Source organism: Mchenga conophoros, linkage group LG3 (assembly GCF_057382185.1).
Source record: "Mchenga conophoros isolate Kocher_MC1m ecotype Shallow Benthic linkage group LG3, M_conophoros_male_GT1.1, whole genome shotgun sequence".
Taxonomy (NCBI): Eukaryota; Metazoa; Chordata; class Actinopteri; order Cichliformes; family Cichlidae; genus Mchenga; species Mchenga conophoros.
The window spans coordinates 42,231,244-42,247,103 of NC_140528.1; the positions used below are offsets into that span (position 1 = coordinate 42,231,244).

Genomic DNA, 15,860 nt, shown 5'->3' on the forward strand with positions numbered 1-15,860 from the left:
AGTGCTGTCAGTTAAACGAGGAGGTGGCTGGAGAGAGAGTCCTGAGCTTCTCTGCTTAGGCTGCTGCCCCCACGACCCGGACCCAGATAACCTGAAGAAGATGTATGGATGGATAATAATGATAAAAAATAATACTAATAATGCACTGCACATGTCATTTATATGCTCCTGCATACTGATTTCAGCCACGTAGGTGTGAGTGAATAAATCCAACACAATTCCCACCCTGAGATCAAGATGTTTGGATCATTGCTTACTATGTCCACCCCCAGAAAAACGCACCCCAAGTCTTGTGATTTACCAGAGTCTGTGCAGGCTTGTCCATACCTCTTCTCTTCTTGTTTGTCTGTTTTAGCCCTTAGGTACAACAGGTTGAGCAGCAGGAGAGTGGAACATCATCGTTAATAATAACTGAGTTCAATTTGGTTATGAAGAAATCTTAGAGGGTTTTAACTGAGTCGGCTCCCCAGTCTGTGGACTTAGTGGTTCTGAAACTCAGGGTGCTGCTCTATGTCCTTGGTGCTGAAAACTGAGCTTAAAAAAGACCTCCAGACAGACACGACTAATTGATTTTGTGAATTCTTTTGATAAATAACCAAAAGGTGTACCTGCATAGTGAGTTTTCTTTTGGAGACAATTTCGTCAGTAGGGTTGAAAAAACACCTGTTTCCCTCGTTTTCAATGACTCACACCTTTTCCCTCCATCCCACTCCCCAGGGGTCACTGGCTGGTTGCGTTTCCAGCCCTACCAGCCAGTGACAACAATCACTTTGTCTGACTGGCTGTTGCTGAAAGTTTGATATATTGATATGTTGATGACAGTGATCATCAGAACTTCTCCAGCATCTTGATCTGATAAAAATTACCCAAATAAAATAATAAAATAAATAAAAATAACTGTTAATAATCTTTTTATTCTTACACTGAACCACATCTCTGTCTTAAGATTCAAACTAGATATTCTCTTGGTGAAATTCCCAGGGTGGGGTTTGAGCTCCCTTTTGAGCTCCCAATTTCCATGGTGCCATTTTAGTGTTTGATTTTAAAATCGTTGGTTCATTCCTATTTTCCTCATTATTCCCACGCCCCTCAAACAGGGGAAGGGAGAGGGAGAAACTAATATTATAATATTTTAAATCTTTTCAAAGATACATTATGTGAGGATATATTTACAGATTTCCTCACATTATAAAAAAAAAAAAATGAAAACACTGATTGGCTGTAGCTGACAGTTTGATATGTTGATGACACTGCACATGATGTCAGTGATGACATCATCTTCTCCAACATCTTGATCTGATTAAAATGAACCAAATTAAAGAATAATATGAATTAAATATCTAAAACAGAGATTAATTCTAGGAAAGTTGTTACTGTGATCACGATACATGTGAACTTTATTCATTATATAGACACAAGTCATCAAATAACTTAAAAAACAATACCTATACTCACACAGCACTTTTTTTTTCTTAATTCTTAATTTTTCGGAATTAAAACATTTGTTAGTTCACATATATGAAAAGAACCATGGAAAAATTATCCTCTGTTCTCAGTGATCTGTATTTTGGTTGATGAACAAATCCATGCATGTAGTTACGTCCCCCTCAGTGAGAGAGGCAGATATGAGCTGAAACACAGGAATCAAACCAGGGACGCTGCTGTTATGGAGCTGAACTGGAACCATTCAGACACTGAGGCCCTCTGAACACATTTTAATTACGGCTGTGCAGAGACACACTGATGACTGACTGGAACACTATGATTCACATTTTACATTAACACCATCCTCACACATGGTTTATATATGACCACTAGAGGGAGATGTTTCTGTTTAAATACGATGTTTAACTTTTAGCAATGTTTTATAAGTGAGCATACTGTGTATGAAAAACATGCCTAATAAAATGGCAGTGTTACATTTAATATTGGATACATTTTAATTAACTTAAAAGAGATTAAAAGTCACGTGAACATGTGCTCATGGAGAATAATCAAACTATGATTGTTGAAAAGTGTCTCTGCTTCCTGATCAGGCTGTAATACGTCTAATATAAACTCTAAGGAAGAACTTATTTATTCCACTGTATAGTGAAAAGTAAAAGATTACATATATATATATATATATATATATATATATATATATATATATATATATATATATATATATATATACATATATATATATCCCAGATCCCGGGAACAACATCGGAGATCTCTGTCCAGAAGAGCGCAGTCCTGGGAACAGCTAAGATACTGCGCAGGACCCTCAAGCTCCCAGGCCTCTGGTAGAGGACCCGAGCTTGAAGGATAAACCGCCCGCAGGGGCGTGCTGGGTGTGTTGTATATATATGTAATCTTTTACTTCATTTTATTCATGATATTTTTTTCAGTATGTCTTGATTACGCATTAAAAGCCCTCTAACTCTGGTACAAAAATGCTTCATTTCTTAACAAGTCTTTTATTGTGAAACACTTGCAGGAACATCTTTTTTTTTAAATAAACTGATCTTGAATCAAAGAACTGTGAGAGCAGATTAATATTATCATGTGGTATGAAATTCAACTGAAATTCAACTGAAGCGCTTTCAGAAACTGAAAGAGCATCTTATAGTGACAGGTTAGAAATATGAAGAAATGTGATTGCGGTATGGTTGATGACACCTCGTGTTTGCACCAAGCTCTTTCCATAGAAAACTAAATTTAACTTGAATCATGTATATAACAACAAAAACTGCAGAGAACTACGGGATTCTAGCTGTTCTGCTGAAGGTTATGAGAGGAGATCTCTGTCAGCTATGTTCAAAAACAAACAAAAAATTAATCTGATGTTGTTTGGTTTAACGATAAAATTGTGTTTTTTATTCTTCAAACATACCAGCATCTTTGAACACATCTAACTGGATGCAGTAGAATGAGAGAAAGTGAAGACATCTGCTGGAAAATCACCATCACCATCACTCTATTGGATTTTTCTTTTCTTTGATTGAATTTAGAATACTGACTATTTTGATTACTGAATTTTAATAATTTCTTGATTTGTAAAGCAGTTTTATGCCAAATGATGTTGGTTAAAAGTAAACAAACAACACAGTATTTACTTTGACAGGAATTTTCTTTTCTTTTTTTTTCTACATTTTCTGAGAATATCTCCTGCTGATATCAGTCCCGTTTTTTGTTGTTTATGTTTCCTGTAGCTATAGAAACCTAGAACCAGAGCAGCAAGACAGATACAAGCAGACAGACTAACTATGAGTCCAACAGATCCATCCTCTGTGTGTCCTCCTGTCTGACCTGCAGGTGAGAAACAGGTGTGAGGTGTCAGCTGTCAGGTAGGTGATGAGTGAAGAACAGAACAGAATCCATTTCCTCTTCAAACTGCTGTCAGACATTATCTACTGCACTCTGATCACATCACTCAGACCAGGAAGCAGCTTCACCTCTGATCACACACACACTCAACTCTACTCACTCACCTGGAGGATCAACAACATTCAGGTAAAGGATGCAAATGGGTTCGTTCTTCAATAGGGCAACCCGTCCGCGGTTTGGTCTTCCATTGATGACGCGACATTCGTATGTTCCAGTGTCATTAATCGTCACATTGTTCAGAATCAAAGACACGTCTCCATCCTTCATCTGTCTGTCCTGCAGATCCACCCGGTTCTTAAATGATAGATGCTGCTCATCTCTAAAATTAGAAATATCCTGTCTCAGAGTGACGCTGAAAAACTAGTTCATGCATTTATTACTTCCAGGCTGGACTACTGTAATTCATTATTATCAGGATGTCCAAAAAACTCACTGAAAAGCCTTCAGCTAATCCAAAATGCTGCAGCAAGAGTCCTGACAGGGACTAGAAAGAGAGAGCATATTTCTCCTGTTTTGGCTTCCCTTCATTGGCTTCCTGTTAAATCCAGAATTGAATTCAAAATCCTGCTCCTCACATACAAGGTCTTAAATAATCAGGCCCCATCTTATCTTAATGACCTTGTAGTACCATATCACCCTATTAGAGCGCTCCGCTCTCGCTCTGCAGGCCTACTTGTTGTTCCTAGAGTATTTAAAAGTAGAATGGGAGGGAGAGCCTTCAGTTTTCAGGCCCCTCTTCTGTGGAACCAGCTTCCAGTTTGGATTCGGGAGACAGACACTATCTCTACTTTTAAGATTAGGCTTAAAACTTTCCTTTTTTCTAAAGCATATAGTTAGGGCTGGACCAGGTGACCCTGAATCCTCCCTTTGTTATGCTGCAATAGATGTAGGCTGCCGGGGGATTCCCATGATGCATTGAGTTTTTCCTTTCCAGTCACCTTTCTCACTCACTATGTATTAATAGACCTCTCTGCATTGAATCATATCTGTTATTAACCTCTGTCTCTCTTCCACAGCATGTCTTTATCCTGTCTTCCTTCTCTCACCCCAACCGGTCGCAGCAGATGGCCGCCCCTCCCTGAGCCTGGTTCTGCCGGAGGTTTCTTCCTGTTAAAAGGGAGTTTTTCCTTCCCACTGTCGCCAAAGTGCTGCTCATAGGGGGTCATATGATTGTTGGGTTTTTCTCTGTATCTATGAAGCGCCTTGAGGCGACTTTTGTTGTGATTTGGCGCTATATAAATAAAATTGAATTGAATTGAATTGAATTGCTCTTCTGGATCAAACTGTTCATCTCGGTACAAGAGGACATGTTCCATCTCCAGATCGGCTCTGCTCCACTCTGTAACTATGATGTTGTCATTCGGAGCTCGACATGTCAGAGTGACGTCCTGTCCAGACTCAGCTGTGATAGTTTTCTGCTCTGAAAGAGGAAACAATTCAGAGCAGAGAGGTTATTGAATTATTTGTATTATTTTAATGTATTGCATTATTGATCTTTTGTGGTTACCTTATTGCTATGCTGAGTGACTGTGCATTTTCACTAATCAAGAATCCTAATTATTAATGACTTTACTAGGAGGCTTTGTCTTTTACACATGGGATCAGTTAATGAGTGTGCCTATGATACTGAGTTATCCAGAGGCAATAAGGTGGAGTTGCCGGGCCTCCAGAGGTGGAGGTAGGTGAAAATAAAAGAGGGAGAAAATATGAAGTGTTCATTGTGATTGTCACCATGAGGGCAAATGCTGCCAATGCATTACACTGCAACTGCAACCCCACCTCCACCCGTCAGCACATCTGAATATTATGACAATATCTACAAAAAATAGGATTGTTATTATGCAGGCAGCTGCTGTATCATAGCTTAAATTTATACTGTAACCAAAAAGATTTGTAGCTGTATACTGACAATTGGAACTACAACACATCACACGGACACACACATTACAGTTCTTTTTCTCTGTGGTTCAAATTGCAGACCAAGCACTTATGTTCACACAAACAACAACTCGTGATGCCCTCAAAGACATAAACAAACTGAATATGAAATATGAAAATAAACATTTGAGAAGTAACATTTAAACAACGCAGACACTGTTTATTTCTCTTAATAAAAACATCCTTATAAATCTCACCTGCAGAGACAAACATGAAGACACCGACAAACAGCAAAGCCAATGCAGTTACAGCAGACATTTCCATGTTGTCCAGGTCTGCTGATCCGACACGTTGATTTTCATCCGACACGTTGATTTTCATAAAATCTGAACCTTTGGTATCTCCTGTGACAGAATAATAGAACCTGACTTTAAAATCTGACTACATGAAATTAAATTTAAGGATTAAATAAAACTTTGTCTTTCAGACACTCGTCCAAACTCAACACTTCTCAAAGTCTCTGAAGGAAGTCACATCAGAGTGACGAGGCTGGACAGCAGGAAGATCAGAAAGTGCGTCATCATTAAAGAGCAGAACAGGTTCAGTTCTTGAATGATCTCCACAGAACAAAACAAACATATTTCCAGTGAGAGACAAAGAATAGCAGAAACAGACATGACTGTAATCAGAGTAGAGGCGAGTAACTGAGTACAATTCCACTTGGTTGAGGTGATTTTTTTTTTTTATGTTTGTGTTAATCGACTGAAGCTCACAGACTTCAGTCAACCTGTCAGTTTACCTAAAAGACTGAAAGGCGTTAATTTTAAACACTTACTGTTGTTCTGAAGAATCTCTGACACCTTCAAACACTCTTCTGATCATCAGGATGGAAAAAAATCCACACAAAGATTTCTTCAAAAAGTGTCTGAGGTCACCTTGTTAAAGTGTTCTATATACCAAACAGCCTAATGTGAATGTTTGACAGTTATATTTCAATAACAGACAAAAACAAAAAGATATTTAAAGATAGTACAACATGTGATGGAACAGCCAAAGAGAGAGGAGGTGGAACCAAGAGGAACCACTAAATTTTCACTTCCTTTCTCTGTGCTGGCAGTGAGTCAACATAAATTTAAAAAAGAAACTGTGATCATCAAACAAACACTTTAGATGGAATAAGTTGGATGTGTTGGACAGATTGTGGTGGAGGAATCTGAAGTACCCACAGGAACATGCAGGCACTGAAAGGTGGTGGATTCAAACACAGGATCTTCTTGGTTTGAAAAGTGTTCTGCCAACAATGATAATAATAAAAACATAAATAATAATTATTTCCTTCCTTTGCCTTTGAATATAACTGTTGTGGAGGCTCTTATTATTAACAGTCTGTCATCTATATTTTATTTATTGATTTTTATTTATGTATATATTTTATTTATACATTTATTTATATTCTTACATTGTTTTTTGTCATTATTCTCATGATTGGTTATATTTTTAAGGATCATGACATATGAAAACAGAGATAACTACTTCTGGTTTGAAGACTGTAATCTCTAAATTTACTTCAATGCTCACTATTAGATTCGTCTGTGTTCCAGTCGTAACCTTACCAGTGTGACAACACTGCCACCATGAGGTCAAATTGAAACATTGTACTGAATCATTAACTTAAATATTCTCATAAATACATTAGAAAAGAAAAGCAAATTATATGTTATATTAGAAACAATGGAAACCTGAAAAAGAAATTAAAAGCTTAAAGTGATTTCCTTTAAGAACACACCGGGGATGTAAGAGAACGGTAAGTGTGGTTTTTCACCTGATACACATGCTGTCATTTGTGACCTGTATCATTACATTTCTATCAAACACAGCTTATACAGAGTAATACTGATAAAAGAACAAAGCTGGTTGTGGATCAACTCAGAAGAATTTTATTCTGATGTTTGAAACCCATCTGCTGCGACCGGTTGGGGTGAGAGAAGGAAAACAGGATAAAGACATGCTGTGGAAGAGAGACAGAGGTTAATAACAGATATGATTCAATGCAGAGAGGTCTGTTAACACATAGTGAGTGAGAAAGGTGACTGGAAAGGAAAAACTCAATGCATCAAGGCAATCCCCTGGCAGCCTACGTCTATTGCAGCATAACTAAGGGAGGATTCAGGGTCACCTGGTCCAGCCCTAACTATATGCTTTAGCAAAAAGGAAAGTTTTAAGCCTAATCTTAAAAGTAGAGATAGTGTCTGTCTCCCGAATCCAAACTGGAAGCTGGTTCCACAGAAGAGGGGCCTGAAAACTGAAGGCTCTCCCTCCCATTCTACTTTTAAATACTCTAGGAACAACAAGTAGGCCTGCAGAGCGAGAGCGAAGTGCTCTAATAGGGTGATATGGTACTACAAGGTCATTAAGATAAGATGGGGCCTGATTATTTAAGACCTTGTATGTGAGGAGCAGGATTTTGAATTCAATTCTGGATTTAACAGGAAGCCAATGAAGGGAAGCCAAAACAGGAGAAATATGCTCTCTCTTTCTAGTCCCTGTCAGGACTCTTGCTGCAGCATTTTGGATTAGCTGAAGGCTTTTCAGGGAGTTTTTAGGACATCCTGATAATAATGAATTACAGTAGTCCAGCCTGGAAGTAATAAATACATGAACTAGTTTTTCAGCGTCACTCTGAGACAGGATATTTCTAACTTTAGAGATGTTGCGCAAATGGAAGAAAGCAGTCTTACATATTTGTTTAATATGTGCGTTGAAGGACATATCCTGGTCAAAAATGACTCCAAGGTTCCTCACAGCGTTACTGGAGGCCAAGGTAATGCCATCCAGAGTAAGAATCTGGTTAGATACCATATTTCTAAGATTTTCAGGGCCGAGTACAATAACCTCAGTTTTATCTGAATTAAGAAGCAGAAAGTTAGCGGCCATCCAGGTCTTTATGTCTTTAAGACATTCCTGCAGTTTAACTAATGGTGTGTGTTATCTGGCTTCATGGACAGATAGAGTTGTGTGTCATCTTCATAGCAGTGAAAATTTATGCTATGTCTTCTAATGATACGGTCTAAGGCAGGGGTGGGCAATTCCAGGCCCCTAGGGCCCGTGTCCTGCAGGTTTTAGATATGTCCTTGATCAAACACAGCTGATTTAAATGGTTAATTAGCTCCTCAACATGTCCTGAAGTTCTCCAGAGGCCTGGTAACTAACTAATCATGTGATTCAGGTGTGTTGACCCAAGGTGAGATCTAAAACTTACAGGACACTGGCCCTCGGGGCCTGGAATTGCCCACACCTGGCTTAAGGGAATGTATGTTCCATAGAATGTAAATAGAATGGGTCCTAGCACTGAACCCTGTGGAACTCCATAATTGACCTTAGTGTGTGAAGAGGTCTCTCCATTTACATGTACAAATTGGAGTCTATTAGATAGATGTGATACAAACCACTGCAGCGCAGTATGTGAAACTGGAGCAAGTAATTATTGAAGTTAACTCAGAAAGATCGATTGGAGAAAAAGAGTCTAAATGAATATCAGTGGTACTAAAAGTAGCTGTAGAAAATGTTACATCTGTGAGATGTAGCAGAGAAAACAGAAAACCACCAGACTGTGGAGAACACAGATGTCATGGATTTGGTTGAGTTACGCACTGATGAGCAGAGAGCGGAGGAAACTTTTTTTTTCTCATGTCCTACACAGAGACATGTGTGCTGGGCTAGAGTGCTGGTAATCTTGTAATATCACCAGTGATACTGACAGTACATTTACAGCACTTAACTGAAATTGTCCTCACTTTATAATACAATCAGATATTTCTTTGTTTTTCAGTTTTCTTCTTCGGCTCCATTGTAGTTTAGATTAGACAATGTGTGCCCCTTGCAATTTATTGTAAAGCTTACTTACTACTTACTTTATGATCTTATTTTATTGTAAATAAAGTTACTCAGCAGCATATAGGTTATTCCAAACATCAAGCAACATTATAATGATACACACATAAATAAATAATTATAATTCAATAATATTGTTGATATGATTCAGAAGAATGCATGAAATTTACATTATAGATGATAAAACATTTTTATTAATACTTAAGTAAGATTCTAACTTTTAATGTAGCAGCTTTTCATATCATAGATGTCTATGAGCCCATTTACCTATAATCTGCACCGATTTTCTACACTTTCTCCTGTTGACCCTCTTTGTTCTTTCAAGGAGACCACACTCCTTGAAAAAAATTGTGATTCCACACCAACCAGGAAGTTTTGTGATAAAGAAACAACAGGTTTTCATAGATAATCATTACAGTGTACTTACAGAGGAGCCACAGAAGAGAGATGTTCTTCATTCTGCTCTCGATGTCAGATCGACAATTTGACCAGTTCAGTCACTTAGGTCAAAACCTCCTCCTCTTCCCCTGTGACAGGATGTCAGGGTTGTGGTTTTGGGGGAAAGCAATGGTTTCTCTATTTAAATGCAACAAAGAAGAGAGAAAAAGTTTTCAAATGGTCAAAGTGAACAACACTTACTATAAAGCATCAAAATTAGCTGGCATAAAGGGGAACATGGGTACCTCAGTGAGGCCTTCACTGAATGTTAAAACAAACATTGTGAGTGGCTGAAGTCAGTCAGGAAGCCATAGGCAATAATAAATACAGTTAAATGACAACATGTCAATACCTGTGTGATGCCTTCAGTGACAGCACGTCGTTGAGATTTTTCCTCAAACTTTTCGTATTGAACCTAAATCACAATTACTGATTTTGTTTAACATAACTTGTTATCTTCCGATCGTTGATCGTGTTACATATTCGTAGAAACAGTTCGCATCATCCTGTAGCCGATAGGGCAGAAAAACTTCCTGTGGGTTTACCTGTCACTGACTTCCTGACATCGCAGGTGCTTCTTCTTCTCTCGCCCCCCTCTCCCCACCCCCTGCTAATTAAATCATGAAACTGATCAGTGATCAGCTGATCGGCTTTTCTCTCGTTTGTTTATCGCCCACTTTGCTCCACAAAGAGGAAACCAGCGGTAACTGTGCAGGGGAGGGTCTAGCAAAGTAGAGAAGAGTAGAGTATGTGGCACTCATAGGTAGGGTTGCCAACTCCCTGAAAAATAAATAAGGGACACCTCGTGGCCAGGGCCGGGCGACCCAGTTGTCTTCACCCTTCCCAGTGTGGTGAATTTTCTAGCTCTTTTTTTGTGTGTGAAATTTTTTTTTTTTTAACCATTTGACTTGAAGTTGATTTAAGTACATGCATATTCTATTCTTTGTGATATGAACACATGTGAAACAAGTGATCATTTAGCCATTTATTTTTAGCTCAAAATGACAACATTAACACAGTAAAACAGGTCTCTTTCTTATTTTCTCCGTAAGCGACCTTTCCTCGACCAATGAGATGAGCGGTAATCTGAATTGTCATACTCGAATTGTCATAAGTGTGCTGTCAGCTCATTGGTCACAAAGCAGGAGAGGGGCTGGGAATTATGTTTTCAAGCGTTAATTCCATTAAAAGTTATAGACTACTTTTGATTCTCACTGTATTACGGGACAAAGTGCGTCCCTTATTAGCTCAATACGGGACGTGTACTTTTGTTTCTAAATACGGGACGATTCCGTTTTTTAAGGGACGGTTGGCAACCCTACTCATAGGAATCTTTGTATGCAGGAATGTCATATAAGGCATGAAACATCCCCTTTTTACCCATCAGCCTTCAAAGGCCTGTTGAGATTTTATGACCAGCCGTTGCTTTAACATAAACCACACTTATCACAGATAGAATGGATTCCCATTAAGCAGAAAGTGCAGAAGATTTGAGTGCAGCCACTTTGTGTTTATCATATTCAGTGTGCTGTTTATTTTAAGTGCGGGTCAATTTGAGCAAATATGTTGAAACATGTTTCGTCCCAGTCTCTGCGTGTGTTAGGTAACTGAACTTTGATCAACAGTTTTGTTTGTTTTTTTAGATAAATTTGAACTTGCTATAACTGGGGAAACAATATTAATGTTTTAATTATCCTGCAGGACATTTCACCCTTAAAACATCCCAAAATGATTCGTATATCATCTGTCCTAGATCTCAACTAACCCAAACTGGATGCTGTAAAATGAGTGAAATGAAGCACAACAATGTAGCAAACATGGTAAATCTCGCAAAAGAGAGGTGATACAGAGGCTGAGGCATTGACCTGGATCTGTTTCCTAATATGGTTTAGGTAAAGATTGCAGTCATCCTCTGCCTTTACCAAAGTTTGGGGACACTCTGATAGGGCTTCAATCTGGGACTCTCCATCAATTGTTCTTAGAATTGAAGAACCTTCTCGGATGAGAAGTGAAATGTCTCCAAGAAACTTAAAGAAGTTCTGACGCTTTTCTTTCCAAGTTCCATAGATTAGCTGGGCATGACGTTGTGCTGAAACATAAGTAAAAAAAGAAAATGCATTAATGTATGCCAATCTAATTACACATTAGAAATTATAGAAACAATATAAAACAGTTGATACATGGTCATACCATGTAAGACCAAAACATAAGTGATATAGCTCATTTTGTGGCACAACACACATTAACAAAAATAGGAACAAAGCTAACGCAATCTAAAAATGATTACTAATCAAACACTGATTTTCATTTTTAATGAGAATACCAACTGTGAGTGGTCATCTTTACCATGCTTATACTTTACTACTAGAAATTTACACTAAACCCCAAAACCAAATACATAAAGTATAAACTAGGCACCTATCTATCCTCAATAGTCCTAGAATCATCTTTTTTTTCTCAAGGATGTAGCTCAGTTGCACTATACGTACAGAGTAAAGATGGAGTCCAACAACTTTTTTTGATTTTTCTTGCAAAGTGTGCCAGCATTACAAGTTGACCATCACCTCAAGGAGCAAAGTGGGCTGGCACATGCAGAGACAGACCCCAGGTGGTGCTCAAGCACACACCCTGTTGGCCTCTTATTCCATGAGCCCCCTATTCTGTGAGCCTGTTTTTATCATTTTTTTATTTTATAACATCACATGTTGATTTTAGAGTGGCCCATGGCATCCGTTTTCTTTTTTTTTTTTCTTTTTTTTTTTTTTTTTGTGTCCCGTTTGGATCTTTAGCCATCAGAATTGTTGTCTGAAGGCCAAGTAAGATGCCAAGCGGATTTATTTTACCAAGTGGATCATCATGGCCTTGCCATATTGGTCCATTTGATTGACCTTTATTATAATTATGAATTTATTTTATTTTTAGTTGCTACAAACGGGACAGACATGACTGGGGGATAGGACAGGGAGAGAGAATGAAAGAAAGAGAGGGAGAGAAAGAAAACCAAAGGGGAGAAAAGACGGTGAGAAGGGGGAGAAGAAAGAAAGAAAAACAAACAAAAAAAAACAAAACACCTGGGTCACCTGTATGGAGAAAAAAAACAGAAGAGAAAGCAAACAACAAAGAGCAACATAATAAAAAAAACAGCACCATCACAATAAACTAGCTAGCAGTAGATATCAGTAGATACTAAATAATAAATGATATTGTGCAGCACGCAAGATAGACAGCGCACAATGTGCTTTGAGGCAGCAGCCAAGAAAGCCGTAGTCCGCGTCTGTGAATACCCGTGTGTACACCTGTGTGGATCAGCATGCTTGCATTCCAAAGGTTTCTCCATGTAACGCTCTGCTAGGGAGTGTGGGGAGCCACAGCCCCGTCCTCCAGGGTATGAAGCAGGCATGGAGGAGATCAAAACTCCAGACATCCAGAGGCCCCCAGAACACAAGAGACCAAGGAAGACCAACAGAGGGGCAGCCGCGCCACTGTCCTAGTAAGAGCTGAGGAGAGTCCCAGCCGCGGAGCAGAAGCCAGGGGGAGTTGCAGTGACGCGCCCGTGAGCTCCGCCGGCAGCCAGCTGTGCCTGAGTGACCGAGCCCCAGGCCGAGAGGCCGGGGGCACCCCACCTCCGAAGTGGCCCGAGCGAGCCCCAGGCTCCAGGCCCCGATAAGCAGCCGCCAAGGAGTGAGCCGGTGTGTACCCGGACGCCCACCCCCAGACACAAAGAACCACCAACGCACCGACACCTGAGGGAGTCCGCCACTGGCAGGGGAAGTGGTGGTGGGTGGAGATAGGCCTCCAAACCTTGGAGGGCCTGAGATGTCCCCAGAGAGGTGGTGTCTGGTACCCAACCTGACATATAGACACAGACATACAGGCACACACAGACACAAACATCCGTTCCCCCCCTCATGCTCTCATATGCACTCACTCCACACTCAACCAACATGGAGACAGACATAAAGAGACGATCTACACACGATCACACTCCCCAAGCGTACTCTACGAACTGGGTCTAGGTACCCTTGCCCCTGGAGGGGGGAACTGCACCCAGACCCAGGCGGTGTTACCCTTTTCCCTGCGGTGGGGAGAGGCAGACCGCCCCGACTCCGCAGCAGCAGGGAGGCCCCACACCCCAGACCGCAGCTGGACGGCCAACTCCTCCTAGCCCCCCCGCTCCAGCAGGTCGCAGAGAATGGGGGTGAGAGAAGACTCCAAACCTCCCTCCACCCGCTCATTGTAGTGTTGATGCATGTGTGTTCTAAGGTGCAATTAAAACCCAGGAGGGCATGGAGCTACCTGCCAGAGAGCAGCAGGTAAGCGCATGGTCCCTCCTGATAGCCCTCAATGTCTACGTGTATTTAAAATTGAGAGGTGGGCAACGACGCCAGGGGTGAAGTGTACACCCTGATGGTAATTTGGACTCTGTGTATCGTGCCCACCCCCAAGATCCTATATGTATGCGTAATGAGAGTGTGAGTAATGTGAATGTCTAAGTTGTGGGATAAAATTGAGGCAGAGGCAGCCAGAAGGGGACAGAGGGGGGGGTAGCCTCCTCTGCACCCTGGTGACATACCCCTACTCCAAGGCCCTGCATGTGTGGGTGGTTGTGGTGGAGCGGGAAGAGGGAGGCAGCTGGAGATGGGGAGGGAAGGAAGGGAGGGGCAGTGACCCCTCCCTGGGGCCAGCTCCCCCGCTGACCCCAGTAGGCACTCCCATACTCCGCGACCCGCCAGGGAAAGGGGGCCCAGGCCCATCCAGACCGGGGCCCAGTGCAGCAGCGCCCCCCGGCCCCACAGAGCCCGGGACAGTCCACCCAACCCCACCACAGAGAAAACTGCACCCACCCCACCATCCATTCATCTTCCAGACTACATGAGACAATAGACGCCCAGGCTGAGATCTTCCTCCACCTCTCCTGTATCTCCCCCTCCTGCAGAGAGTTCCTGAGGAGAGGAAAGCTCCTGCAAGATGTGACAATCTCCCCCACCAGTTGAAGAGCCCCCCAGGCGGCTCGACGCACCGGCGGCACCCTGCGCCAGGGATGGGCCCCCATGCACCCACCCGCCCACAACCCCGGCAACACACAAACCAGGACCCAAGGCCCCGAGGCCCGGCCAGGGCCCCAGCCCAGAGACGGAGCGCCCCCAGAACCTCACGCCCATCCCGGACCCACCCAGGGGCAGACAGGCTACCAGGTCAGTAACCCACGTCCGTCAGCACAGACCCTCCCCTAGCCCCGCTGCACGCAGCCACGAGGAAACAGTCACCCGAGAGCCAAAAGAGCCCCCACCCGGACATGACCGCTACCCCGGGTTGAGCCCCCCAAGGAAGATGCCTCCGGGGAACCCCCCGACGCCCTAAGCCTGTCCCTACCCCCACACCAGTCACAACAGTGAAGGCGGGACCAAACTATGACCCCCCACCCCCACTAGGTGATGAAGCTGATCAAAGGAGCCCAGAGCAATTGATCTGATGTGGTGGCAGAGGCTGTATCAAGACTAATGTAATCTAATAGATAATTTCTATATTGGTTAGAATTAAGATTGTTTTTATTTTTCCAGTTCATGAGGACAGTTTTCTTGGCTATGCATAGGGCAGTGAAGATCATATGGACTATATTCTTTTCTGAAGTGACATTATCTAAGCTGCCCAACAAACACACTAAGTGGGAAGTTGGAATGTTACATTTCAGACATTTTGATAAGTCTTCACATATCTCGCGCCAAAACTTCTGCACTGGTGGACAGAACCAAAGAGCGTGAATGTAATTGTCTGGTGTATTGCCTTGACAGTGTGAGCAGTTGTTGGAAGATGTAAAGCCCATCTTGAACATCCGATGACCTGTATAGTGCACTCTATGTAGTATTTTGTATTGTATTAATTGCAGACTGGGATTTTTAATCAAGTTAAACGTTATTAAGCATACCTGAGACCAGAAGTTTTGGTCTAAGCTGACTGATAAATCTGCTTCCCACTTTGCAATAGGAAGGGATATTGATTCATCTAATTTAGAAAGTGTTCTGTATATTTTAGATAATAATTTGGGGGATTTAAGAGTAAGAAAATGTGCCGCACTTGGTGGTGTGTGTAATTCAACTTGACTGAGGTTAAATTTCTTTTTTACTATGGATTTAATTTGTTGATATTCTAAAAACCTTGTCTTGTTGATCCCATATTGTGCAACTAGTCTGTCAAATGGAATAAATTCTGTTCCCTCTAATATATGTTCTAAGTATTTAATTCCTTTACAACTCCATTCTGGGAAATTAATCATATTATTG

The 15,860-nt window shown here is 41.3% G+C and overlaps 1 protein-coding gene across 1 annotated transcript; it reads right to left on the reverse strand.

Moving 5' to 3' along the window:
- Positions 1-2,340: 2,340 nt before the first annotated feature.
- LOC146578755 (uncharacterized) lies at positions 2,341-7,847 on the reverse strand. Its single transcript, XM_085267844.1, has 4 exons — positions 5,508-7,847; positions 4,383-4,792; positions 3,477-3,711; positions 2,341-3,294 (listed from the first exon to the last, which is right to left on the reverse strand). Exons 1-4 carry the CDS (start codon positions 5,629-5,631, stop codon positions 3,098-3,100), a joined length of 966 nt encoding a protein of 321 aa, XP_085123970.1. The 5' UTR covers positions 5,632-7,847; the 3' UTR covers positions 2,341-3,097.
- Between the last annotated feature and the right edge of the window lie 8,013 nt (positions 7,848-15,860).

What these genes read in the sequence shown, in the direction of transcription:
- LOC146578755 (XM_085267844.1), bottom strand. Translation starts at nt 5,631, where the DNA reads ATGAAAATCAACGTGTCGGATGAAAATCAACGTGTCGGATCAGCAGAC. An exon ending in AGGATAAAGACATGCTGTGG is followed by an intron (nt 3,712 to 4,382) that starts AAGAGAGACAGA and finishes GTCACTCTGAGA; the next exon opens with CAGGATATTTCTAATTTTAG. An exon ending in GAATGTTGTTGATCCTCCAG is followed by an intron (nt 3,295 to 3,476) that starts GTGAGTGAGTAG and finishes TCTCACCTGCAG; the next exon opens with GTCAGACAGGAGGACACACA.